Here is a 26,198-nt window from a genome sequence, read left to right as displayed (position 1 = left end):
AATGTATTGAGTGTTTCTTAAAAATCAGGAAATAATTATTTGCACTTTCATAACTTTGTCAATTCAGTTAAAAAATATATTATATTTGTTTATAATGGAAATCAGAAGTGACAAGTGTAAACAAACACTATGCATCACTTGACCAGTTGTAGTAAGGTTCAGGGGAAATCAATCGAGCGCAGAGGGAATCTATGGAGAGGCGAATAGTGACACCAGATACGATAAAAGACGCGTTTAATTACGGCGCAGAGTATCAGAAATATAAAGACGAACCAGAGGATCTGACAAAGCCATAATAAATGTGAATGGCCTTACCGAGTAAACGAAGCTTTATCTTTAATCCAGGCTCAACTCCATAGAAGTCCGGTTATAAGCGAATGTCTTCAGGCGAAAGAACAGCACAAATCCAGTTTATTTCTCCTGTAGTCCTTGTAAAGCGGAATAAACTTCCAAACTCATTGCAAGTGGCGTCTTGCTGCTCCTACACCTGAAAATGCATCAACCTGTATTACTTTCGACAGAGGTCATGACTATCTCTCCCATCGGTGTGATGATAAACCGTCCATTCAGTTCGTGTAATGATATCCAGCATAAATACTGTACTAAACCCCGAGCGACTGACGAGCGTCTGAGTCTTTGACGAGCCGCGCGCACCTGCTACAAGATAACAGCGCTGATCAACGATCAAAGAGCTTCTAAACTCACCGCCGCCACCTGCCGCTCGCGCAAGGAACGACTCATTAAAACACTATAGAGATGACACAATAGTCGCAGATCGCTGAAAAAGCCTACTATAGGAGTATAATCTAGTGTAATGATGATTAGTTCGAGGATTTAATGTAGATTACTCCGCCTGGCCACATAATATAATATATTACTATTTATATAATATATTACTATATTTCTGCGTAGCATATGTCTGATCAAGCATGAGTTGATGTTAAACACCTACTATTCCGATCTGCAAATCTAACAGCTAACTGAACACCTACAAATATATTTAATGATGATGTTATAATAATAATAATTATTATTAGCTATAATAATTACATGTGTAAGTTTCTAATACAGTTATTTAGCCTACTATTATTATTATTAATTTATTGTTATTTCTAGTAGCAGCAGAAATGACTATTTCTAATAGTAATAGTATGCCTGTTTTTGCAACACAATGGAGATATGCTGTTTAATTTCTAATACACATTTTCTAGATTTGCCAGGCTCACTTATTTCACTCATGCTTGCTCATGAGGAAAACACAAATGTCAGTAATGATGATAAACAATTACAAAAACATACATTATGTGTGAATACATGACGAATTTATGAACTTTGCATAATGAATGAAACATAACCCTATTCAAACCATTCTGTGGGATGGAAATTAAACTCAGTGTATATTCAAAGCAATTCCTATTACAGACACATAATGGCAATAAATGATAAATAAGCTTTTCATGATGACATTACTACGCTTACCTGACCGAGATAATAGTGCATGATGACTGAAGGGCAGAAGTGTTTAGCCTACAGTCAAGTTCAGAAAATCATGTTGCTTGATATTAACAATACATTTGAAACGCGAAGAAACCTCTCTCTCTCTTTCTCTCTTTTCACATTTTCTTCTTTCCCTTATGTCATACTTGCGCACAAGCTATTCAAACTACATTTCCCATCATGCATTGCTCAAACCCCTCCACCAATCAGATTCCTCGGCCTTACACTCCATTGAAAAAAGAGGCTCGAGTCGAGACTGAAAGCGTTGTGGGTGCAGTGTGATTGTTTACACATAGGCCTATCATCATTTTTTGAATATAATAAATGGCCTCGACTTTACTGTCACCCATGGTGGATTATTATAACGACGAGGAAGAGCTAGACAGTGTGGATGAAGATGAAGATCGCAGTTTCAGAGGCAGAGACTCGGAAGAAGGTGATTACGCACGATAATTTAAGTTTATTTACCTTTTAATCCCTTTCACTTATGATTTATGGATTGAGAGACATGTTTACTTGGTTAATGGGTGAACTGGCTGTAGATTGGTGATGAAATGCTGGCTCTGTTGTACATGTGTGTCGAGTTGTTCTCGGTTTAACGTTATTTTAGCAGCACCTCACTGCTTTATTGCAACCTCATTAAATGCATATATTGATATTTTTAGACCTAAATGATGGCTATGTAAGCTCTTAACCCTATAACGGTTATGTATTTTCTTATAGTTGCATGTTTTATGTGATATCCGGCCTGTTGATAAACAGCTAGCAGTTAGCACGCGTCAGGAAGCAAATGCATGAACTAGCATGTGTTGTTGTTGTTTTCATGCATACAGCCTCGAAGTCAGCTCCACCAGAGGACTTGCTTGTTTTCAATATAACATGTTCAGATCAGATCAAATCAAGTGTGCATAACAATTTATTCTCACTATCCAGTCTTAAAAAAAGATTTCAATATTTACAATATAAGAGCATCTGGAATAATGAACAATTTGTAGGATATTGTATCATTAATTTCCAATTTTGCATCAAGCCCATCATGCAGTTTCGAGATAAACAGAAGATAAATAGAACCTAATCGATTATTGATGATACCTGATGAGCTCATAGAATTAATTATTTTGTTGAAATTAAATTACAGAGCATCTAGGCCAGGGTTTGTCTTCATAGAAAAATATAGTAGTTCATTTCAATTGTCCCCAAATGTCTACAAAGACAAATGGTGCATCCTGTTATCATGATTTAATATTAATTTAGAAACTATAAATCTTTTTATATGTAATATTTGTGCTTTTCAAACTTCATTGGTCAAATGGACAAGTAGTGAAATCAAAAAATGTATTTAAAGTGTTGAAAATATAATTTTCCCATTTATACAGATATAGGAATTATAAACAAAATCGTAATCTATTAAAGGTTAATGTTAATTTGTCAACTAGATTGTCTTGCAGAAATGTTTAATCCAGGATATTTGTATAAAAATGGTATATTATCAATCTAAAGTTTAGTGTCGGTAAGATTTTTTGAAAGAAGTCGTGCTTATCAAAAATACAGAAAAACAATATTACAATTTAAAATAACTGTTTTGTAATATAATAGCCTATATATTTAAAATGTTATTTATTCCTGTGATGGCAAAGCTGATTGCCATTCGTCCAGTCTTCAGTGTCGCATGATGCACAAGAAACATTTCTTATTATTATCAATGTTGTGCCGCGTAATAGTTTTGTGATACACTATTTTTCAGGATTCTTTGATGAATAGTTCACAAGTACAGCATTTATTACAAGTAAAAAGATCTATTGATCAATTATGCATTCTTGCTGAATTAAAGTATTAATTTCTTTCACCTGGATAAAAGCAACTGCTTGAATGCAAGTGTCTTTATAAGCAGCTGATGGTATAGTATTTGTCTATTAGTTTGGGTAGTTGCTTTGTTTATTTAAGTGTTTGTTTAATATTTATTACTGGTACTTAAGATTGAGTCTTAGAATCAACTTGTGACAGTTTCCAGATAGAAGTTAATACAAACACAATATATACGTAATATAATATAATTCCTTTGGTAAGAAAAAGGCTGTAAACAAAATACATGTAATATCTGCTTCAGTTACCATAGAAAATGTAAGTAAATGTTATTAAGCACATTTAAATTCAGCTTACACTGACCAAAGTGCTGCACAAAAACAATTATAAAACACAATGAAATATCAAATAAAATGGAGTAGAAATCAAAGATAACAGTAATAATGAAGTTAATAGTCAGGAAAGGCTAGAGAGTAAAGATACGTCTTAAAAATGAGATGAAACTGTCATGTATGTCCACTAGCTGGTGCTGTATATGTGCAGTTATCACTGCAATTAACTGAATGGCATCCCAAAAGGAGTTCAGTGGGGTCAAGTTTGGGCTTTGTGCAAGAGAATCAAGTTCTTTCATACCTTGTCTTATCCTATAGTGCATAATTAATTTATTGCTATATTGTTTGTTATTATTATAGACACAGAAGATGCCAGTGAAACAGATCTGGCCAAACATGATGAGGAGGATTATGTTGAAATAAAAGAACAGTAAGTATTCCTACTAATTTACTATCATTTATTCATGACAAACACACACAAATCTATCATAATGAAAATCCCTGTGAAAATAACGTTTATGACACATTTCTGCTTTCAGTTGCATGTTATATATATATAAAACGGGATCATTTCTTTGAGATGTTGTGTTTATGTCTTTATTTCAGGATGTATCAAGACAAACTGGCCTCCCTGAAAAGACAGCTACAGCAACTGCAAGAAGGTGACTGGAAATACATATATTCACTATTGAAATTATTATAATAATGTTTTTTTAGAAATACATAATTTTGGAGTCGAGCACTTTAATAATGAAAGTTTAAATGCAAAAGTACACATTTATATTTTCTTTTATTTACAAATGTTACTTTACATCAACAGTTTCATAAGTAAAAAAGAACTATGCTTTTCTTTTGAAATAAAAAACTAGTGCTGTCAAACAATTAATCGCATCCAAAATAAATAAGTGTTTGTTTACATATGTGTGTATATTTATTATGTATATATAAATACAAACACGTGCATGTATATTTTTAAGAAAAATGTTATTTATAATATAGAATATAAATGTATATACATGTAAATATTTTCAAAACACACTGTATGTGTGTGTATTTATATATACATAATAAATATACACAGTACACATACATGTATAATGTAAACAAAAACTTTAATTTTATTAATCGTTTGACAGCACACACACACAAAACAAAGTTTCATTACTATTAACTTTAACTATTAGGGTATTGCACATATATAAAAACATTATTATTTTTCACATGTTCTTATTAAAATATTAAACAGCCTGTAAACAAAAGGACATGTTGTGGAGAAAAGGGAACAGGGACACTGATACCTGTAAAAAATGTCAGATTTTGTGAAATATGTTGATCTAATAAGGTGATCTAGTCATTAATGAACTAGGCTGTAGGTTCAGTAATCTATCACCATTGTGCTCCTGATCCGGACAGGTTACTCCAGTGGGATTGTTCCTGTAATAAATGTACAGTACATCAAAAAATGTAAGCTAAAAATGAATCACTTCCATACCTATGCATTTCCACAGGCACACTGCAGGAGTACCAGAAGAGAATGAAGAAGCTCGATCAGCAGTATAAAGAGAGACTTCGTAACGCTGGTAAAGATGATTTATAATAATAGCTTTTCTTCTCAATGTGTCAATATTTCAAGAGCCAACATTACATTATTAATGCTTATCTTATTTGTACTCGCTCTCATTTTCTGTCCTTCTCCTCCCATCTCTTTATCTCCTCAGATCTCTTTCTACAACTTGAGGTAAGCTGCAAATTATAAATTTTATGTATCTGTGGATTTATTACTGCAGAAAGAAACGGCTGTGACAGGTTAATTAATGTTAAATGTCTTGTAGACAGAGCAGGTGGAGAGGAACTACATCAAAGAGAAAAAAGCAGCGGTGAAAGAATTTGACGATAAGAAAGTGGAACTGAAGGAAAATCTTATTGCAGAGCTGGAGGAGAAGAAGAAGATGATCGAGAATGAGAAATTAACTATGGAGCTGACAGGAGGTGAGAATAAGGTGCTGTTGTTGAGAATAAGATCCTGTTCCTATAGCTGAATGTTTAGCTATTCTCTTTTGTGTTAAAAGAAAACCTGAAGCTGTCATCATTTGCTCCCTCATGCACCTGAATGACTTTTGTTCTGCGGAACACAATAAAATGTTTTTTTCCATGCAGTGAACATAGACTAAGGGACTTCAAAAAGATTAAAAAAGCACCATAAAAGTATAATAAAATGATTAAAACACTCTTTAGTGAATTCACAAGAGAAGTAGCAATGTCCTATTCATAAATGTATCATTTTTCTGAGTCAATGAATCGTTGTTCTGATTTATAAAAGAAAACTGAATGATTTGTTCACAGATCAGATTGAACTGGTCCACAAGTTTAATACACAGACTCGATGATCCAGTCACAGTGGTTAACTCACTGGAGAGGGCAATTATCAGTGAAAAAGTACTTACGTTTTGGTCTGTTCATCACACAAAGCTATTGTATGACTTATATTTTTATGCTGTTCTTTCATCATTTTTTGAAGGTTGAAAGCCTTAGTTGCCATTCATTGCAGTTGTATGAAAAAGATCGACTATTACAGCCTCATTTTTGTTTCATTGACTTCTTTTTATGTGCAACATATTCCTTTAAACCCCTAGTTGGCTGTCTATTTATTCATTTTAGATTCCATGGAGATGAAACCTATTATGACCCGGAAGCTCCGGAGACGACCCAATGACCCTGTGCCCATTCCAGACAAGCGGAGAAAGCCTCCACCTGATATCCTTAACATAGCTGTAGAGACAGACCACATGCACCGAAAACAAGGGCTCATCTTTTATGCATCTGTAGCACTTTATTTAATTCCCTGAAGTCCATTTCTAGTGCTAGTCAAACTCTTTGGCATCAAAAACAATGAAATGCATGACCTTTAGTATTAAACAGGCTGCTGTTCCTTTAAGAGTTCATTACGTAAATGACCTTTATTTTCATAAGCAGGTTTTCTTAACTCTCCTCACCTCAGTTAAACTATTTACTCAGTGATGAACAGATCATGGAGGATCTAAGAACATTAAACAAGGTAGGGTTACGTCTCAGCAAGACTGTAATTGGCTCCGTTTTTATGAAGCCCCATAAAAGTCTAGCTAAGTACAAATTGCACTGCCTCACAGATACATAGTACTTTTTGGCCTAATTTTCAATATGTCTCATTCTACAGCAATATCATCGTCAATCAAATTGTAATACACTTGCATATTCGGTTGCAGGCTATGAGATAGAAAAGTGTGATAGAAAAATTTTCATCAAAATTTCCATTTCATGAAAATGTAATGAAAGTCTTCATGACTCGCATCTTGGCTTTGAAGAAAGGATCTTTATTTATTTATTTTCCTAAAAGCACTCTATTAGGTAATAAAAAGTAGAATCCCATCGATATGTCATTGCGTTTTATTACTCAGTGATACATGAGAAAATGCATGTATTATTTGGCAATAAGAAAAAAAAGTTTTTTGACTCTGAAGTACTATTGGATTCACTTCTGATTTGATCAAGGTATCATGTTGATTATCCAGGTCTGTTTTTTTTTTATATACTGAGATTGCTGAAGAAAATCAAAACAATCTTCCTTATTTGCTTTGTTTCCTTTATAGCTTAAATCTCCGAAAAGACCAGGTACGGACGTCTTGTCTTTTAGAGGTGATTCCCCATATACTTCACCAGAAATTTCCCATCAGTTTATTTTAGCCACAAAAGTTTTAAAATGAATTGAAAATGAATGTGTAATGTTTTTCAGCATCCCCGTCTTCTCCAGAGCACCTCCCGTCGACTCCAGTGGACACCCCGTCCCAGCGTTATGAGGCACGGATAGAGGAGGGCAAACTCTACTATGATAAGAGATGGTAAGGTTCTCTGGGCTTTCTCACACTTTCCTAACCCCAGGTACTTGTAATTCTGGGTTATTGTGATTCACACTATTCAGTTCTTTAGATGTCACACTGTATATTTCTTAACTCTGGCATGACATGCTGATTTGCATATTTATGAGGTCATTGACTAACTAATGTTGGTTTAAAGAGATGATGACCCAGGGTAAAGCACAGTGTGAAAGGGCCTTATGAAGACTGTCTGATTTACATTGTGGAAATTAATGGTGTAGTTACGGCTTCTTCCAGATAATTGTGTATGCTTGCCACGCAAACCTTGACCCTCTGATTCTTGCAAGACTTTAAAGCCTCGAGAAATTCACTCTCTAGTATATATACTGACCACAAGATGGAGCAATCGTCCTTCTGATTTTCAATTCTACTATATTATAGTTACATAAAGGACAAAGTCACATCACAGAGCTGGACTGAACTGAGACAAGACTGACTTAGAGCATCTATCTATCTATCTATCTATCTATCTATCTATCTATCTATCTATCTATCTATCTATCTATCTATCTGTCTGTCTGTCTGTCTGTCTGTCTGTCTATCTATCTATCTATCTATCTATCTATCTATCTATCTATCTATCTATCTATCTATCTATCTATCTATCTATCTGTCTGTCTGTCTGTCTGTCTGTCTGTCTGTCTATCTATCTATCTATCTATCTATCTATCTATCTATCTATCTATCTATCTATCTATCTATCTATCTATCTATCTATCTATCTATCTATCTATCTATCTATCTATCTATCTATCTATCTATCTATCTATCTATCTATCTATCTATCTATCTATCTATCTATCGTTCTATCGTTCTATCGTTCTATCTATCTATCTATCTATCTATCGTTCTATCGTTCTATCGTTCTATCGTTCTATCTATCCTTCTATCAATATGTCTGTAATAATAATCATAGGCTTATTTGTATGCACAATTTATAAAAATGTTTTTTTTTTTACTAATTTTGATAATGATTCTGGCATTAAAGTAGCATGGAATGTAGAAGAGGTTATTTAAGGAATTTCTTAAGCTTGTAGCGTTCAGATTTATATTGTGTTTGGGCTTTAAAAAGGTGCTCTCTTTAATATTTCATTTATTACCTTAAACTGTTATTTCATTAGCTTTGTGTGCATACGGTTGTGTATGTGCTGTATTTGCAAGGCGTAGTTTCCTTTAACAAAGCAACATCTGTGGCAGGATTCAGGTCATGAATTGCTGACATGGTATTTACTGCCGTCTGTGTCGTGATATTTAATAACGTAAACATCGTGGACATGATGATCCACATATTCTGACATGCAATACTCTGTACAGACTATATAAATCTATATTTCATTTTTTGTGTGATCATAGTGCACAGGAAGGTTGTGGTTTAGGATGAGGTCTGAAGATTACTCTGTCTTGTGCGTTTGTGACATTAAACGTCATGAATGCCTCTGGATTTTTATGAGTGTGTCAGCATGCATTCATCCAGTCGTGCCCTTTAGACAGTGGGCTGCCGTAGCTTTCAGCGATGCAATCCAACCGGCACATTTGTGTGCGGATGAGGAGAGAGTGAGCGGAGGAGGAAATGTTGTCTAGGGTGATACCACGGGCATTACATGGATAATGTTACATGTGCATTAAATGTAGTTTTATTCTGCTTTGTAATAATAAGTGGAGAGTTATGCTGCTATCTGAACTTTTCCAGAGGATGTTTATGTGAGAAGGTTGAAGCCACAGGCTACTTTTGCTCTGTGTTTTAAGAGATGACAAGCTCTCCCTCTCTAATTAGTGGCGTTTGCGAAGGCAACCATCACTGTTGCATTGCTTTTGTGCCCACAGCAAAATAAATCATAGTTTACTTGACTTGTAAAAGTGAGTTTGCTGTCTGTATTCAATGTGTTGTAACAAAAAGATTCAAATTCTCAGTGGGTTGCATGCCAGAAACAAACACACAGTGTGAACGATATGTGTGATTCACAAACAGTGACTCTGTTGTGGCACGGTTAAAGAAATAATGTTTTACCTGAGTTGTGAATGTGAGTTTGCATTCTATTGAGTGTAATGCAATAAGTGCACTTCAAAATAATGCAAAAAATCATCTTTCTTCTCAGCAAAAAGAGAAGCGTCCCTTTTTCAGGATTCTGTGTTTTAAAATAATTTAGTAAAATCCAAATAAGCTTTACTGATCTTTATGGGAAAGGATTTTAACAAAATGAGTCATGCTTGCTCAATGAACCATAAACAATTATTGCACATGCAGCTCTTATGACAATTAAGGTCACAGTTACAGCAACGTAGGAGAGTAAAGAGACCTTTCTACTGACTCTGATTAACGTCCAGGGTTCCCGATTGCCTGCATGACCCTGCCATAGTCCTGATGCAGGGAGGCATGAGGGCTGCAAATGTGGCCAGAGCAATAAACGGCACTGTCCGTAATGTAAGAGGTCTAAGACAGTGCTACAGGGAGACGAGAAGGAGAGCTGATTGTCCTTGCAGTGGCAAACCTCGTGTAACTATGTGTCTGTCCAGAAGTGTCTGAGAGCTGTCTTGGGGAAATAGTGGGAAAACATCTCTTATTTGGAGCATCACACAAGAAACTCACTGTGACTTTGTTCAGGGACTCAAATTCTCAATAAATTCAAATAAAGTTCTAATAAAAAAAAAAGTCAAATACCTGTGAAAAAGTTTATGTCTCAGTGGTTTAACTTTTTATGCTAATAGAAATATTTAAACGGGAAATATTTAAAAGAATCTCTGGTAATAAAAGCAGTTGAGTTGACAGCATGACCAGTCTAATCCGATTCCCCAACAAATGTGACCCTGGACCACAAAACCTTAAGTGTCTTAAGTGTCAATTTTTTGAAATTGAGATTTGTACATAATCTGAAATCTGAATAAATAATCTTTCCATTGATGTATGGTTTGTTATGATAGAACAATATTTGGATACAACTATTTGAAAATCTGGAATCTGAGGGTGCCAAAAAATCTAAATATTGAGAAAATCTCCTTTTAAAGTTGTTGAAATGAAGTTCTTAGCAATGCATATTACTAATCAAAAATTAAGTTTTGATATATTTACGGTAGGAAATTTACAAAATATCTTCATGGAACATGATCTTTACTTAATATCCTAATGATTTTTGTCATAAAAGAAAAATCAATAATTTTGACCCATACAATGTATTGTTGGCTATTGCTACAAATATACCCCAGTGACTTAAGACTGGTTTTGTGGTCCAGGGTCACAAATGACTCTTGAAGGCCGGAAGCAGGGGCGTCATGCACTCATTATTTTTGCGGGGGCACGAGTGGGGGAGGGGTCATCATGTGACACACAGTAGCACTTATGTTTTATTTGATTTTTTTCCCTTTTTATTCGAAACACTCCCAAACGCATTAACTATATCTTGATTCTCACCTTTATAGATTGTTAGTTGATCTAGTGGGCGATGGTAACCTAATAATGTAATCTATTAACTATGCATAACAACCTGTCTGTTTACTTAAGTAACAGATATGGGTGTCATGCCATAACATAGTTTTAATAGCAATATATTTAGGTCCTGGGCCATTGAGTGACTTATAAACAAGTAAAAGTACTTTAAAATCAATCCTAAATGTAACTGGAAGCCAGTGTAAGGACCTGAGGACTGGTGTGATATGCTCAGATTTTCTGGTTCTAGTCAGAATCCTGGCAGCAGCGTTCTGGATGAGCTGCGGTTGTCTAATGGTCTTCTTGGGAAGGCCGGTGAGGAGACCATTACAGTAATCCACCCTGCTGGTGATAAAAGCATGAACAAGTTTCTCCAAGTCTTGACCGGAAACAAAACATCTAATTCTTGCAATGTTTTTGAGATGATAGTATGCTGATTTAGTTACTGCTTTGACATGACTACTGAAACTAAGGTCTGTCTCCAGAATCACCCCAAGATTTCTGACTTGATTTTTAGTTGTTTGACCCCTAGAGTCAAGGTATGCATTCACCTTGAGAACTTCATCTTTCTTTCCAAATGCAATGATTTCAGTTTTCTCCTTGTTTAACTGAAGAAAGTTCTGGCACATCCAACTGTTAATTTCATCAATGCATTGGCAGAGGGAGTCAATGGGGCTGTAGTCATTTGGAGATAAGGCTAGGTAAATCTGGGTATCATCAGCATAGCTGTGATAGGCAATTTGGTTCTTCCTCATTATCTGACTTAGTGGGAGCATATACAGGCTAAACAAGAGCGGTGCAAGAATTGAGCCTTGTGGGACTCCACATGTCATGGCCGTCCACTTAGACTTATGCTCTCCTATACTCACATAATAACCTCTCCCTTCTAAGTATGACCTGAACCATTTGAGTGCCATCCCAGAAAGCCCGACCCAGTTTTCCAGTCTCTCTAGAAGTATGTTATGATCGACAGTGTCAAACGCAGCACTAAGATCTAGTAGTACCAGCACTGGTATTTTGCCAGAATCAGAATTGAGGCGAATATCATTTATTATCTTAATGAGTGCTGTCTCTGTGCTGTGATGTGCTCGGAAACCAGATTGAAAATTGTCCAGGTATCCATTTGAGTTTAAGTAGTTGTTCAGCTGATTAAAAACTACCTTTTCAATAATCTTACCTATGAAAGGAAGATTTGATATGGGTCTATAGTTGCTCAACATGGTGTTGTCAAGATTGCGCTTTTTCAGAAAGGGCTTAACAACTGCAGTGTTAAGGGAGTTTGGAAAAGTCCCAGAAAGAAGTGAGGCGTTCACCACTTCTAAGAGATCAGCTTCTAAACAGTTAAGCACATTTTTGAAAAAGGATGTGGGAAGTGTGTCAAGATAGCAGGTTAAAGATTCAAGGTGCTGTACTATTTCTTCCAAAATTTTATCTTTTAAAAAATAGTTATTTTTGGGAAATCCTCCAAGTCTAAATATTGCTTTTTCAGCGGCAGTACGTGAGGAGATAAGCTCACATACAGTACCCGACTGAGAACATGCCCCTAAAGGGAATTTTCTCTAATGGTCTTTCAGTCTAGAGGATCTCAAATGACCAATGCTGTTATTGTTTCAGGTACCATAAAAGTCAAGCAATCTATCTGGAGTCCAAGGAGAACACCAAGATCAGCTGTGTCATCAGCTCTGTGGGGACCAATGAGGTTTGTGTCTGATTCTCTCCTCTGATTGGTGCTAAACAAATGACTGTGCTCTTCAAACTAATGGCCTGCTCCGAGGGGGAATAAACAGCAGGTTATTGAGATCAGCCCAAGTGCATCAGCTTTGGAAAATTCTCATTTAGTCACTCTCATTTATTGTCATCTGCATCCATATTAAATTGTACGAGGATGTCTTTCCAATAGCTTTTGTCTCATTTGCATGCTTTTAATGCCAGCATCAGTAGCACACTGCGTAGATCTGGACTTGTACTTGCTGAGCTAGTGGCTTTGGAGTACAAATCACAGTTTGGGATTCATTTGGATGCTGGAAGAAGGTGGTGCTGGATAAATATTGAAGTGCTTTGTCTTGGATTTTGACTCTTGCAGATCTGGGTGAGAAAGACAAGTGACAGTACGAAGATGAGGATTTATTTAGGGCAGCTGCAACGAGGGGCCTTCATCATTCGACGCCGATCAGCAGCGTAGACGTCCTGTGTGTGTGTGTTTGTGTGTGTGTGTTTTTTTTTTTTTTCTTTTAAACAAACATTTTAAAGCTTTTCCTGTTTTACCAAGTCAGCTACTACATGTTTAAGCATGATATTTCCTCCTGTCTCTCATCTTGTTTTTATATCACTCTCACATGTATGGTATAGATTTTACCAAAGTATATCATGAAATGTCTCACATTTATCTTTATTTTTTCCTTTTGTTACTGTTTGATTGCAAAGAGCTCTCTACGATGAAGTGAGTAGATGACAGTACCCTTTGGGATTGTATTCTATTACCAGTGAGGCATTTACAAATCTTATTTAGATGTGCTTTTTTTTTTTTTTCTTTTCTTTGATATGTAATGCCATAATCTATTCTCTCAATGCATTTGAAAGTGTACAGGATTTCAAATTACTTTGCTAGTTTTAATTTTGTATTCTGGTGAATATTAAATAAATTTGGCTCAAACAATACAAAACAACATTTATTTCTTCAGAATTGTTTTTTGGATCCCCATTAACAGTGCTTTTAATGCCCTTCTACTTGCATGTATAATGAGAAGCATTCATTTATATTTATGTTCCTGGCAGAAGCTTTTTTTTTTTTTCTATAAATATTGGCAGGTTGCTTAGAAGTTTGTAGTGCCTTGGTATACTAACTTTAGATCTCACGATTTTTATTATTTTTGGAATGCATGTTGTGTTTGTATTCTAACACTGATTAAAGCACTAGTTTACCAAAAAAAATTCATTCTGATTTAATTTTAATTTAATTACATTTTGGCCAGTTTCAAGTTAGAACACCTTAATGATGAATTTGTTTCTTATAAACACACAGCTTCACTTAGATATGAAGATTTCCAGGAAATGCATAAAAAAATTGGTAAATGAAAACTAGAAAACCTTTTTGTGAAATCACTGTTGTCCTTGTAATTTTCAGTCTGTTACCTTATTTTGGATGTCCTGTCATTTTCCTCTCACACTGATTTTTTTTTTCTCCCCATTTCCTCGATAAATAACAGGCCATTCTTTTATTGTCAAGTTCAAAACTCAATTCCTCCCCAAAACACTTTTTTTTTTAGATGAGTTTCTTGTTCATCTTTTCTGCCGACATGTCCATTTTAAAGTATTTTTCTTTTTCAGGAAATAGTCCTTGGTGTCAAATCAATTCATGATTTTTATAAAACATTTCATTACTTTCTGACAGAAATGTTCTCCCTTAACATCTTGATCCTTGTGGTTAAATTGTACTCGTTTAACAGCATTATCACCTTTGCTGTAACATGCAAATCAGCAGCGATATGTTTTATGTAGTAATTCTTGATCTAATTCATGACATACTATGAACTGAAATCCCATTCATTTTCTCTATAAGATTTTGAACCTTTACAGGCCTGTAAAGACAGACCTACTGTGAGGTACAATATTATTAAGCAATCTGCCTTATTTACTTATTTTTTTTAACTGTGAAATTTCTGGTGAATAGCTACATTACCCATGATTCTTCAAAGTAATCTCCACCAATCAGGAATACTTCTTTAATACTAGTTAAAAATTTATCTGCTCCCCCAAAGCAGTTGATAAATTTTATTTTTTATTTTTTTGGTGATTTTCAAATACTCTCTGCTTCAAATTAAAGTTGTGGTTCACCTTGCAGCTGGTTGGCTTGGTTCATGGCTTATAACTGTTGAACAAAGACATTTAAAAAAATCCCTATGGGAAAAATGAATGGAAAAAATACTTCTAGAATCAAGGCCACTGAAAAAAGTGTCCCGGCGTTGTTGCACTCTATTTTATAAATCTGTTACATTTAAGAATGAGTCACATAAATGCAGATGCAAGCACCTATGACACTCGGTCTGGTTAAACATACCTGACATTAAACAAGATAAGTTATTATTCAGGCAAGTCTGCGTGCTCTTAAAACACTCCAAGGTGTCTTCACTAAAGTGTGACACTGACAGCAAATGTATCAAATTTCATGTGAAATGTGAAACCCATGCATGTGAAAGTGCACTGTTAAACATATCACATGGATTGATTCTCATTTTTACCCTCATATGTTAAATTTTCATGAAAAAAAAAAAACTATCTAAATTCCTTTTTGAAGACCCGTTACCAATTATTGGATGACCTCTGTGAAAATGGGAATCCACGAGAACTCGTTTTGTCTTTTTTGCATTTAAATAGACAGTTCCTCCAGGGATCAGCATTAAATAAATCACCAGTCAAATCAATGATCCCTAATTACTGGAATCAATATTAGTAAGGGTCTGCAAGGATGCATTAGATGAAAATACACAGTAGTGAATGTTTGCAATGAATTCTCACCTTTTATTCCCTAGAAATTAGGGATGCACCGATACTGGTATCGGGCCCGATACTGAGCTCATGTACTCATACTCGTAAAAACACTCCGATACCCTGTGACCTCATCGACAGAACTTTCAGTGCACAGAGACTCCGGCAGCAGCGACAGAATGTCAGGCTCAGCGGTGTGGAAATATTTCAACATTAATGATGACAACTCATGCATGGCAGACTGCAAACTTTGCTCCGCAAAAATATCAAGAGGTGGTACAAAAAGCAGTACTTATAATACGAGTAATATGATAAAACATCTGAAACACAAAAGTGAGCACGGAGAATTTGCCGCTAGCAGTAACGTTAGCACTCAGCAACCAACCCTGCAGCCAACTTTTGCAAGACGAGAAAAATTACAAGAGATAACCCGAGAGCCAAACAAATAACAGAGGTGCTTACCCAATTCATTGTTCTTGACGATCAACCGCTGATAACTTGGGATTTCGTCGTTTTGTTAATGTTTTGGTGCCGAAGTATGAGATTCCTAGTCGCCGCCATGTCACGGATATTGTTTTGCCACAAATACACAACGCAGTGAAAAAGCATGTCTTGAGCATGTTGCATGACATAAAGGCAATCAGCTTTACCACTGACATTTGGAGTTGTAGTGTAAATCCATTGTCTCTCATCAGCTTAACGGCGCAATGGATAGATTTCACTCTACAGCAAATCATGCTTCATGCAAAGCAATTTCGAGGCTCACATACGGGTCTAGCGATAGCACGCATATTTGAGGAAATGCTGGCGACTTGGGCAATTCCCAAAAGTTCTGTCCATGTTGTTGTCTGTGACAATGCCAAGGGCATGGAGGAGGCCGGAGTTTCTAGTCTTCTATGTGTGGCACATACTCTGCAGCTGGCCGTCACAGAGGGTCTGCTGTCACAGCGCAGCGTTACGGAGGCTGTGGGAGTGGGACGCAAAATAGTCAGCCACTTTAAACACAGGCGATTGGACTATATGTGTCTGAAAACAAGCTCCCTGCCACTCTGACTTCAAACCAGTGGAATCTTCTGGAGAAGATGGTAAATGTATTGGCGCCCTTTGAAGAAATGACTCATGAAGTGAGTTCTTCAGATGCTTTAGCCTCAGATATAATTCCTGCTGTCGCTGTGCTACAGAGACTGTTGCTGAAACAAATGGATGAGGACCACGGAATCAAAACAATGAAGAGCACTTTGCTTGATGCTTTGCAGAGGCGCTTTTCCAACATGGAGCAAAACCCACTTTACTGCATTGCAAGTTTACTTGATACGAGGTAATTCATATTTTTGTGCTGGAAGGAAGAATTTGGGTAGGAAAAGGTGCAACAGCAACAGGGATGACCGCAAACTTGAGAATACTGTCAAGCAAAGCTGATTCAAACACTTGGGAGAGCTTCACAAGGAGTGGACTGAAGCTGGAGTCAGTGCATCAAGAGTCTCCACGCTCAGACGTCTTCAGGAAAAGGGCTACCAAGCCACTTCTGAACCAGAGACAACGTCAGAAGCATCTTACCTGGGCTGTGGAGAAAAAGAACTGGACTGTTGCTCAGTGGTCCAAAGTCCTCTTTTCAGATGAAAGTAAATTTTGCATTTCATTTGGAAATCAAGGTCCCAGAGTCTGGAGGAAGAGTGGAGAGACACAGAATCCATGTTGCTTGAAGTCCAGTGTGAAGTTTCCACAGTCAGGGATGATTTGGGCTGCATGTCATCTGCTGGTGTTGGTCCACTGTGTTTTCTGAAGTCCACAGTCAACGCAGCCATCTACCAGGAGATTTTACAGCACTTCATGCTTCCTTCTGCTGACAAGCTTTATGGAGATGCTGATTTCATTTTCCAGGACTTGGCACCTGCACACACTACCAAAGGTACCAAAAGCTGGTTCAATGACCATGGTGTTACTGTGCTTGATTGGCCAGCAAACTCACCTGACCTGAACCCCATATGAATCTAATTTATTGTCAAGAGGAAGATGAGAGACACCAGACCCAACAATGCAGATGACCTGAAGGCTGCTATCAAAGCAACCTGGGCTTCCATACCACCTCAGCAGTGCCACAAACTGATCACCTCCATGCCACGCCGCATTGATGCAGTAATTCATGCAAAAGGAGGCCCTGCCAAGTATTGAGTGCATAGAAATGAACATACTTTCCAGAAGCCTGACATTTCTGTTTAAAATATCCTTTTTTTATTGATCTTATGTAATATTCAAATTTTCTGAGACACTGAATTCTGGGTTTTCATTCTCTGTAGGCCATAATCATAAAAATGTCAAGAAATACAGATTTGAAATATTTCACTCTATGTGTAATGAATCTATATATGGGTTTCACTTTCTGAAATGAGTGACACAAAATATTGCCCTTTTTCACGATCTGAAGATCAAAATAACTTCAAAAAAAATCAGAAAAATCAAATAACTTTTTGTGAAACAGACAGGTTCTTCAGATGTTAAAGGTTCTTTATAGAACCATTTAGACAAAAAGATTCTTCTATGGCATCATGAAGCACCTTTATTTTTTAGAGTGTATATACAGATGCATTGTACGAACACACCTATTCTTTGTACAAATTGATCTGTCAGTGTTTTCTAATGCTCTTTGTTCCTCACAGCCCTCAGCTACTGTTACTCATAATGTAATTGAGTAGGACATGACCGCGTTCCTCCGTGCTAAAATCAATGGCATGATCAAGACAAAGGTTGATAGAGAGCCAGACAGTTTTGTTTACTTGTTTACTAAAAATCGTTACTTCCTCTGTGCTTACCAAGCAAGTTTGTGAGGAACGTCTAATAGAATAAAAGGTGACCTCTGTGTGTGCAAGGAATGGATTCTGAAAAACACTATGCATTTCATGTACAGAGTACAGCTTCCATTTACAATAGATTCTCAGACCATCTATTATTCTGTCAGTGTAGATGTGTCTGAAGTCACAGGTGCAAATGGAAGCATAACCCACAAGTGATCCACACCACTCCAGCCCATCAATTAACATCTTGTGAAGTGAAAAGCTGCTTTTTTGTGTTAGAAAAACCCATTTAGACACTTCAGAATAGGTTAAAATACAAGTCCTCTATCCATAATTTAGCTTTCTCCAGTGAAAATGTCGTCTCGTCTGAATCATGTGAGAAATATGCAAGATCAAGCACAGTTTATAAGTGAAAAGAGTCCAAAACACGTCTAAACAAATATAGTCATGTCTTTATCTTTAAGTGCTTTATTTGTTTTAATTTTGCTGAGACATCCAGACACACACACACACACACACACACACACACACACGCACACATACACACAACTAGATACAAATACAAATAATAAATAATGAAAATAGTGACTTTTATGGGTTTGCACACTTGGGTTTACTCTTTACAAGAGCCAGCTAACACTACAAGTTACAATACACATATTTACATCACATATTTTATGTCTCAAATTCTTCACTTTTAAATTCTTCATGTTTTAAACAACATGACTCAAAACATGTTGAATCATCAAGCTTTTTTTTGGCAGAATATTGGTTAAATGCTATAAACCTCTGCCCATGCAATGTTGCCAATTATACAAATGTAAAAGAAATGACGGGCAAACATCATGTTCACAAACAGGCTTTAAATGCATAGCATTTGCAAAAATAGAGTTTGTGATCCTGTGAATAGAGCTGCTCTGAAAATGATATATTGCTGTTTCTGTTTTATTTTGATTCATTGTGTGGCCCCATTTGTTTATTTTAATGATACATTTTATTTGATTAATTATTAGGTTTAATCAACTTGCAAAATAGTAGTCAGCATAGCTCATGTATACCATGCTATTTCTGTAGCTCGGAGCTCACACACACCTCAGGGTGTATATGATTGAAATAGTTTGTATTAGTCTTAACAACAGCTACCTTCAGGGACTCAAAAGAAAGCTTCAAGGACAATTCACCCTCTAATTACAGCCCTGAGATCCGAAATCCTCAAATGGACTAATATTGATCGAGTGGAAACACTGAGACAAGTGACAACTGATGTGGAATAAAATTATATTTTTGTTTGTTTGCTCTATTATGGTTGGTTATATAATTTAGTTGTTTTATAAATCAAAATACTTATTGAAAAAAAACATGTACAGGTCATGTTTTACCAATCAAGACAATTAAGCATATTTTTCTATAATTTGTGACATTATTCTCATGACAATTACAAGCACATTTTACATTACCATAATCACTGACAGGCTTACATTACCGTAATTGCACTTACATAAACCTCATTAGTCTTACAGTAATAAGAGTAATGAGATTTTGGAGGGAAACTGTGGATAATTGTCATGAAAAAAATGTCACAAAATGTAATTTCTAAACCACTACGATCACCATCTGCAATTATATAAAAATAATCTGCCATTGGTTAACCACAAGCAATGTATTGAGTGGTCACTGCACATATAAAATACACATTTGTCATATAAAAAATGACACATGAGAAAAATATTCATGAAAATGATCTCAAAAGGGTTTTGTTAAAATGATTTATATTTAAGATGTATATTCTGTAGCATCAGATTTGTTGAAAGTGCTGTAGGAAAACTGAGCTTCTCACTCCCTGGCTGAGTTTACCTTTATTTGCCCTTCTACATTCATCCTGCTATCTTCTTGTTAACGGAGGCCAAGTGTGAGAGCCGGGGAGAACAGACTGTCACGGGGCCGTCTCGTAAAAGTGACACATCCCTGATTCATATCTGTTCATGTCAGCTTCGAGAACATTCAGCAGAAAGAACTCTCAATGTTACCGTACGGGTGAATACAGAGACGTGTGCTGATCGCTTGAAGGCAAAGAGCAGAGATGAGAGAAAAAGAGAGAGAAGTGAAGACAGCAAGACAGAAAACGGTCTGCTAGGTCATGTGGTGACCTCACTGTGAGCAATGACTAAAGGCAGGAGACAGCTGGGAGTAAAAGAAATGATTTTGCACATACATCTGTGCAATCTGCTTCCATTTAAAGGGATGATTGATTTTACGATTTTAGTGATGTACAATAAATGAGAAATTAATAGCTATTGAGTAGCTCAAATTTAAACACATGGCAGTTATCTTCTCTATTTTTTTTGTTTTTTTTTCCCAGAAGAACCACTGCAACATCGAGGAACTCACAGTTGTGGCGATTCATTCCTGAAAGATTCAATGTTTTTAAAAATCGTCTGAATGATTCAATGATTCAGTTCCTGAACGAATCAGTGCTTTTGAATGAATCAGTTGAATAAATAATTCAGTGATTCACTCATAAAGACAGTCATTTGTCAACACTAACACAAATGTACTGATGTAATTGATTTTTTATGCTATATGTATTAGGGCAATTTAATGACACGGTAACACTTAGGGAACAATTCTTACTGTTATCTAGTTGCTTAGTCTGTTATTAACATACTGGTTGTTTATTAGTACTTATAAAGCATATATTCTGCATGACATCTCTAATCCTACCCAATACCTAAACTTAACAACTAACTATTAATAAGCAGCAAATTAGTAGTTTATTGAGGCAAAAGTTGTAGTTAATGGTAAGAATTGGACCTTAAAATAAAGTGTGACCTTTATACCATATTACTTTTAACTAACATGAAAATAAATTTTAACAAAATGTAAGCTTCAAATGCCCTTGGCCAACTGACAGATTTAACATTTTCCCCCTTAAAATTGTTATCATATTTTACACTGCAGGCATGTATATAAACTCAAATACAAAATGCATTCATGTCGATTAAAATAAATGAATTATATTTTTGTTCTGTGCAAATATATCCAGTCATTGCTGACAATTTACAATCTCTCAGATGAGGGGGGGGGGAAACCTCCTTATACATTTTTCTTCTTTTTTGCACATCTTTGACCTCACTATGTTGCCCTCAATCTGGATAGAAATGAAGTTTTCAACTTCTCAAGAAGCCCTCAGGCTTTGTGTGTTGCTGTGTCTGTTTTGCTCTCACCCGTTGTGGAAGATTACATTTTGACGTGTCTCTCTCTGTATTGAAGACGACCGACTATGTCTCAGTCAAATCTGAACCCTTATATATGGGTGCTTGAAGCAGCGACCGTACATTCTCAGATATCTCTGATACGTTTAGCAATGCAGTTACATTCAGACATTTATGACAGTCTGCTGATCCTATAAGTGATTTTACAGTTGAATGACAATAATATGCTAAATTCAAAACAGATATAAATGACACTGGTCATGTGTGGCTGAGCACATTTCAGATTTCACATCCATGTGACATTGTTGTTTACCAAGGAGAAAAGGCTAATTACCCTTCTGTTGAAATAAATGGAAATAGTAAATATATTATAAGCTATTGAATAACTGAATCTTAGCAGGCAAGTGGGCAGCAATTGGTAAGTCTTTCACGCAAAAACTGGATTCAATCAGATACAAAACCAGAGATTGTGGCTCGATTCACGAACAAATGACTCTATCCGCCGGTTCTTTTTTAATAAAGAAATACAAATAAATTATTACAAAAGATTCCCTGAACAAAAGACTCTTATGAGCTGGATATTTTTAGTGAATCAAAAAAAATACAGCATGACCAGTGTAGTCTGATTCCCGAGTTATTGATTCTTATGAGCCAGTTCTTTACAGCGAATCAGAAACATACATGGCAAGTGTAGTCTGATTCTCCAACGAATGCTTCTTATGAATCAGAAACACAGAATAACCAGTGTAGTTACCAGTTTGATCAGTCTGACAAACTCTTTCCTGAACTGAATCGCTCAGAGCAGTTATTGAATCATCACTTCTCTCTTACTGAACTGCGAGTTATTATTCTTTTTTGTTATTATATAATAAATTATTGAATATTCATATAGGCCTCAGGGTTATAATAATAGTAACTAAAACCATAAAAAACTTTTGTGACTTGATTTAATCCAGTTGCAACCCTTGTAATTTTTATTTAGTTTAAATTGATAATTGTAATGTAATATAATGTAATGTAAGGGAAACAGGTCAATTTAGCTCGAAGCGAATCATATATGATTTTATAGGGAATTTGAACAGACTGACTGTTTCACGGCTGATCACAAATCCAAAATATAGTGAAAACACTATTAAATAGCACAGTAACAAGAGCAGCAGTTTAAGACATTAACTTGTAAGCACAAGATACTTCTCTTTCCAATATGAATAAGACTTTATTTATAAATCTAAGACATGTAAACTAATCTAACACATGAACACAAGCATGCACACATTTGCAGAGAGAGAGAAACTGAGGAAAGGATGAGTTTAAGAGAATGTATATGTGAAATAACAAGTTTACAGCAATATGTGCTATTGCATAGACCTGAACAATCACAATCACTTAATTAAACCTCGCATTGAGTTTCTCAATGAGGCTCAAATTTGTATTAAATGCGCCAGCTCAGCACAAATCTGAAAGTTACTGGTTTGCATTGCCTTTGTGTAAAGGGATTCCCTTTTGTTGTTGTCTTTGCAGAAAGGGGGTTCCCGAGGTTGCTGATTGGCTGACAGTTCAGTGGTCCTTGGTAGTGAAGTCTTGGGAAGCCAATGGTTGGGTGTTGGCTGATGAATGGTTTCAGAGTCCGTTGCTAGTTGAAGTTTGAAGCGGGTGCAGTCGGAGCTTTGCAACTTTTGAATACGAAACTCAATGGAAAGAAAAGAAACTAAAGTAAAAGAATAAAATGATGTAATGCTACTAGGTGGTTTTTCTTCTCATTGTGGTAGCAGCTGGAGTGCAGGCTGAAGCACGCTGGAATGGCGCTCAAAGAACGCAGAAATTGATTACAAAAAGCATGGCTAAAAAGTTCGAAGAGAAGAGAAGATTTGATGGTGTTTTTAAACTCGGCTTTTGGACACGTCTTGGGTGTCTTGACCAATTAGATATGATCTTAGCTCATTTCTCCTCCCCATCCATAAAATCAGCATGTTATCTGGTCAGTCACATGTCCGAACTTTACACGCTCTTGCAAAGTATACTTTTGTATGTGATTTCTATAACCAGAATATGATACATTTGACAAATAATTAATTGAAAGAAACGTTTTGAGCAAGAAGATTCAAACACACACATGCTATATAGACATTTAAACGAACTAAAAACTAATAAAATGACAAACACACTCAAAAAATGTACTACAACTTTAACTAAAAGTAAAATAAAACAGAAAATATAAAAATAAAATGTCAGAATATTAATGTCTACACATATTCCACTAAATACAGCAGGGTGAACTGTAAACCATATAAACCTTATGTTGTTGTTTTTTTATGAATGTCTGTGTTAATCAATATCATGCCACACATGCCGTAGGCTCTGTAATATTTTTTTAAACTGAAGATGAATGTGTCACTGTAGTCTGAACATAAAACGCATGTCTTGACTTCAAACCGAAGCCCAGTGAAATAAGACTGTGCTTCCTTTCAGATTTATCCTCAGATGACCGTGATACACAGGGTCATACCACTCATCTCCCAGATGAATGCTAAGAGAAGACTTTTCCCCCAGAATTTTAGGGGTCAGAGTTGTGATGCAAATAATGGAATGTCTTATTGATTTAAGTCTGGCTTTTCAAGGTAGGTTGGCTTTGTTAGATTCAATAGCAGGAATTAATTCATCATACACTTAATGTGCAACATCAGAGCAGGCTACTTCTTTTTCTCAGGTGTGGAGGCTGTGCTTCAGGGTGCGTGCTCATGACTTTGAGCATGTCTGTTGTTTCCCAGCCCAGCTATCATTGTCGTGAGTGTGTGTCAGCAACCCTGCTGGAAATGGCTTTGTGTGTGTGTTATAAAAGAACTGCACTGAAGACACTCAGCCGATATTTGTTCACGTGTGAGTAATGCAAAATGCTGTTGCGTTTGTACATGCAGAGTATAATTAAGGTGTCAAAGGGTGAAGGACAGAGTCATAACAAGCCATGAAATAACAGTTCTCAGAATCAGTGGTGGAACCAATAGCACAGAATCGAACCTGACTTCAACAGCTCTTGCACACAAATTATTTTTTTAAGCTCTACATTGTGCTGATTGGTCCTTGGCACGTCATCTGTCAGTCAATTAACTCACAAACTCCCTCGAGCAGTGCAATTCTAAACCAAACCCAGACACATGGCTTTGATGTACAATTTGTTTATAAACACACACACAGGTTTCCAGGCTTTATGAAGACATTCCATAGGCAAAATATTTTTTATACTATACTATATACTAACTGTATTTTATATCCCCTAAACCTACAACGTACACAAAAAATACAGCTATTTTTGATTGTCAAAAAAAGTCTCTGCTAAGCCAAAATATACTGGTATTACTATCCTTATGGGACATTTGATGATATATTATTATTATTTAGTCATTTAGCAGACGCTTTTATCCAAAGCAACTTACAAATGAGGACTACAGAAGCAATCAATTGTAGCATTAAAAAACTAAAAACAGATCCAAAACTAAAAGCTAAAACTTTATAAATACTTCCTATACACATTTGAAAAATAAATAAATAAAATAAAAATGACAAATGCATACAACAAAATTTAAAAACTTAACATTTAAATGAAAAACAAACAAAAAAAATAAAGCTAAAAACAATTAAAAATATTAAACAACAAAAGGTATAAGTATATAATAATGATTCTAACATAACACTATAAGCCAAACACCAAACAAACAACAGCTATATATGTATATGTACAACCACACACACACACACATACATACATAAATATATATACATAAACATTTATAAATTCAATATATATATATATATATATATATATATATATATACAGTTGGGCAAAAAAGTATTTAGTCAGCCACCTATTGTGCAAGTTCTCCCACTTAAAAAGAGAGGCCTGTAATTTTCATCATAGGTACACTTCAACTATGAGAGACAGAATGGGGGGAAAGAATCCAGGAAATCACATTGTAGGATTTTTAATGAATGAATTGGTAAATTCCTCGGTAAAATAAGTATTTGGTCACCTACAAACAAGCAAGATTTCTGGCTGTCACAGACCTGTAACTTCTTCTTTAAGAGGCTCCTCTGTCCTCCACTCGTTACCTGTATTAATGGCACCTGTTTGAACTCGTTATCAGTATAAAAGACACCTGTCCACAACCTCAAACAGTCACACTCCAAACTCCACTATGGCCAAGACCAAAGAGCTGTCGAAAGACACCAGAAACACAATTGTAGACCTGCACCAGGCTGGGAAGACTGAATCTGCAATAGGCAAGCAGCTTGGTGTGAAGAAATCAACTGTGGGAGCAATTATTAGAAAATGGAAGACATACAAGACCACTGATAATCTCCCTCGATCTGGGGCTCCACGCAAGATCTCACCCCGTGGGGTCAAAATGATCACAAGACTCAAATCCTGCAGTGCCAGACGTGTCCCCCTGCTTAAGCCAGTACATGTCCGGCCCGTCTGAAGTTTGCTAGAGAGCATTTGGATGATCCAGAAGAGGATTGGGAGAATGTCATATGGTCAGATGAAACCAAAATAGAACTTTTTGGTAAAAACTCAACTCGTCGTGTTTGGAGGAGAAAGAATGCTGAGTTGCATCCAAATAACACCATACCTACTGTGAAGCATGGGGGTGGAAACATCATGCTTTGGGGCTGTCCGGTGGAGTCGCACCGTGGAGTCGATGGTCTTTACATTCTTCGGCCTTCACACGACAACTGCTGCGACCGCTGCC

General features: G+C 36.1%; 2 protein-coding genes across 4 annotated transcripts in view; one reads left to right on the top strand and one right to left on the bottom strand.

Moving 5' to 3' along the window:
- taok3a (TAO kinase 3a) overlaps window positions 1-706 on the bottom strand; it is a 68,155-nt gene extending 67,449 nt beyond the window's left edge. Inside the window, exon 1 of one of the 2 annotated variants that reach the window (XM_079417242.1) lies at window positions 316-706. The gene's annotated coding sequence lies outside the window, so the exon portion shown is untranslated. The remainder of the gene's footprint in view (window positions 1-315) is intronic. The other variant, XM_079417239.1, reaches the window with a different exon arrangement.
- A 1,003-nt stretch (window positions 707-1,709) lies between these two features.
- Window positions 1,710-13,623, top strand: suds3 (SDS3 homolog, SIN3A corepressor complex component). 2 transcript variants are annotated; one of them, XM_079415876.1, is made up of 12 exons: window positions 1,710-1,933; window positions 3,993-4,062; window positions 4,239-4,294; window positions 5,141-5,212; window positions 5,351-5,370; window positions 5,465-5,621; window positions 6,291-6,386; window positions 6,626-6,687; window positions 7,259-7,304; window positions 7,402-7,507; window positions 12,579-12,663; window positions 13,048-13,623. In XM_079415876.1, the coding sequence occupies exons 1-12, from the start codon at window positions 1,822-1,824 to the stop codon at window positions 13,144-13,146; spliced, it is 981 nt and encodes a 326-aa protein (XP_079272002.1). In that variant the 5' UTR covers window positions 1,710-1,821; the 3' UTR covers window positions 13,147-13,623. The 2 variants fall into 2 exon arrangements, with proteins under 2 accessions (XP_079272002.1, XP_079272003.1); XM_079415877.1 differs by having other exon boundaries at window positions 1,728-1,933; window positions 7,259-7,280.
- Window positions 13,624-26,198: the final 12,575 nt, after the last annotated feature.

The sequence above is a fragment of the Barbus barbus genome (assembly GCF_936440315.1).
Source record: "Barbus barbus genome assembly, chromosome: 5".
In the NCBI taxonomy this organism is placed as follows: domain Eukaryota; kingdom Metazoa; phylum Chordata; class Actinopteri; order Cypriniformes; family Cyprinidae; genus Barbus; species Barbus barbus.
This window is presented reverse-complemented; position numbering and strand designations above follow the sequence as displayed.